Source organism: Sinocyclocheilus rhinocerous, unplaced genomic scaffold (assembly GCF_001515625.1).
Source record: "Sinocyclocheilus rhinocerous isolate Xijiao unplaced genomic scaffold, SAMN03320098_v1.1 scaffold357, whole genome shotgun sequence".
Taxonomy (NCBI): domain Eukaryota; kingdom Metazoa; phylum Chordata; class Actinopteri; order Cypriniformes; family Cyprinidae; genus Sinocyclocheilus; species Sinocyclocheilus rhinocerous.
The window spans coordinates 280,505-282,498 of record NW_015649568.1 but is presented as its reverse complement, the minus strand read 5'-3'; the positions used below and the strand labels follow the sequence as shown (position 1 = coordinate 282,498).

Here is a 1,994-nt window from a genome sequence, read left to right as displayed (position 1 = left end):
AAACAAGGACCACACCCACCCATTCCACCCCCTCCCCCTGCTCCCTCTAGTACTGCACCGCACCCGTTCCAGAACATCGGTGGCTTTCAAACCACTCTGCTTCACCAGTCTGCACCAGCCAACCCCTCAGTAACCCCTTCCACTTATCAACAAACGGTACCCCCCCCCCCCCCACCACCACCTCCCCAACAAATTCCTCCCTCACAGACCCCACCCAATCCGAGCGTCTCACAGATCGCTGGTGGTAACCGAGGACCTACCCCTTCGTCCGCCCCCTTTCACAGTACCGGATACTTGGGCACAGGATGGCACTGACCACACCCACTTAATACCCGCCCCCTAGACAAACTTGCTCAGAGAGGGGCAGAGCTACATTGTGTAACATAGGCAACACAGCACCACTGTAAATATTTTCTATGTACCTTTTCACAAAGGCTAATGGAAACCAGTGGGTGAAAAGGGTACATTTTAAAAAGAAAAACGAGAAATACAGAACTGTATCAGTAGACTTTGTGTAAAAGATGATGGTTAATGAACCCTGGTGCTCATCACTTACCCAGAATCCCCCACACCTCTCTCCTTCCCATAACCTTGTACTGCCATCCTGTCTTTTCCAGACGTCTTTTTTTACTTTTAATGTTTTTATTCATTTTAATCGCCCTTTCCGGTCTCTTCCCGTTGAATCCTTCCTCTATCCTCCCAGTGCAGTGCAATGCAATGGGACATTCCAGTTTCCTCCTTACCTTTCCCTGTTCTTCCCGTTTCTCACTGTTTTTTCACTCATTAGTTATTTGTTTTATCTAGTGGCTCATTATATAGCAAAAAGGTTTTGTATAGAGAAAAAAAAATACAGAATTATTTTTTTTTTTATTCCTCCATGTAACAAAAATATCTGTGCACCGCTGCAGAAATTCAGAGGAGACCTTTCTGATAGGCCGCTTCACTGCCCCAGGAGACTGCACTTGTGTGATTGAGTGAGTCTGTGTGCATTGAGTGTGTGTTTTTAAGCGGAAGGGAGCGTGTATGCTTGCGTGCCGCCCGCATCCGTGTGCATATTTGAAGTGCGCATGAGAGACTGAAAGCAAATACGGCGCAGACAGATGTGTGCTGTTCTCTGTGGCAGCTTTAGAAAGAGAGGTCCTTCCTGTAGGGGTAAGCGGTTTATTTTTGAATATCAATGGTTATTTGTAGAAAGTGTAATTTAATGTATAGGTGGTTACTCCAGCTTTCTCCAGAAACAGTTGTAAATATTGGCTTCTTTTCTTTTCTATGCTTGTATAATTCGCTCCCATCCCCATTTTGGAATATGGTTGTAAATACAAGCGCTCTTGACAAAAACGCTGAATGTTTCTGTGACTGTAGCACTATTTTTATTTCTTCCTCTCTTTGTTTTTTTTTTGTTTTTTTTTACTGTTTGTGTGTGAGTGTATGTGTGTGTGAAGGACAGAGGCTCACAAGACACAGCACTGGTTGGCTATTTTCATGGTTCATTATAATAAATCACTGTAATGACAGTTGGGGGGGGGGGTTGATGTTTACATGTTCCTAATGTGAATTTTTCTTTCACTGTGAAGGTCTCTGTGTGAAGAGGTGCTGCAATGAAGGTTTGAAGAGACTGCTGTTGCGGTGACCTATCTCAAGGTTTCTGTTTATTGACCACTATTATTGTCATTATATAAAATATAAACCTAGTTGTTGTTTTTTCTCATTCATATCTGATAGATGCTTCAAAGAAACTGTTTTTGCTTAAATCGAACAGAATGAAAGAAAAAAAGAGTTTTTATGACCGATCAGAATGAAAGCAGACTTAAGAAACCCAATCGGAATGAAGGAAGAAAGATTACATGACCAAACAACATCAAGCCAGAGGTTACAATCAACCGGAATGAAGGTAGAAATGTTATGATGAAGAAAGATGAGCATGGGGTGCATAAATAAAGTTGGCTATAACCGCCAATGTTTGTATGTATCTCAATAACATCATGCACAACTTT

The 1,994-nt window shown here is 42.4% G+C and overlaps 1 protein-coding gene across 1 annotated transcript in view; it reads left to right on the top strand.

Moving 5' to 3' along the window:
- kmt2e (lysine (K)-specific methyltransferase 2E) overlaps positions 1 to 1,517 on the top strand; it is a 44,079-nt gene extending 42,562 nt beyond the window's left edge. The window contains 1 exon segment of the mRNA XM_016515492.1: positions 4 to 1,517. Within this exon segment, the coding sequence (XP_016370978.1) occupies positions 4 to 315 (312 nt within the window). The 3' untranslated portion in view covers positions 316 to 1,517.
- Positions 1,518 to 1,994: the final 477 nt, after the last annotated feature.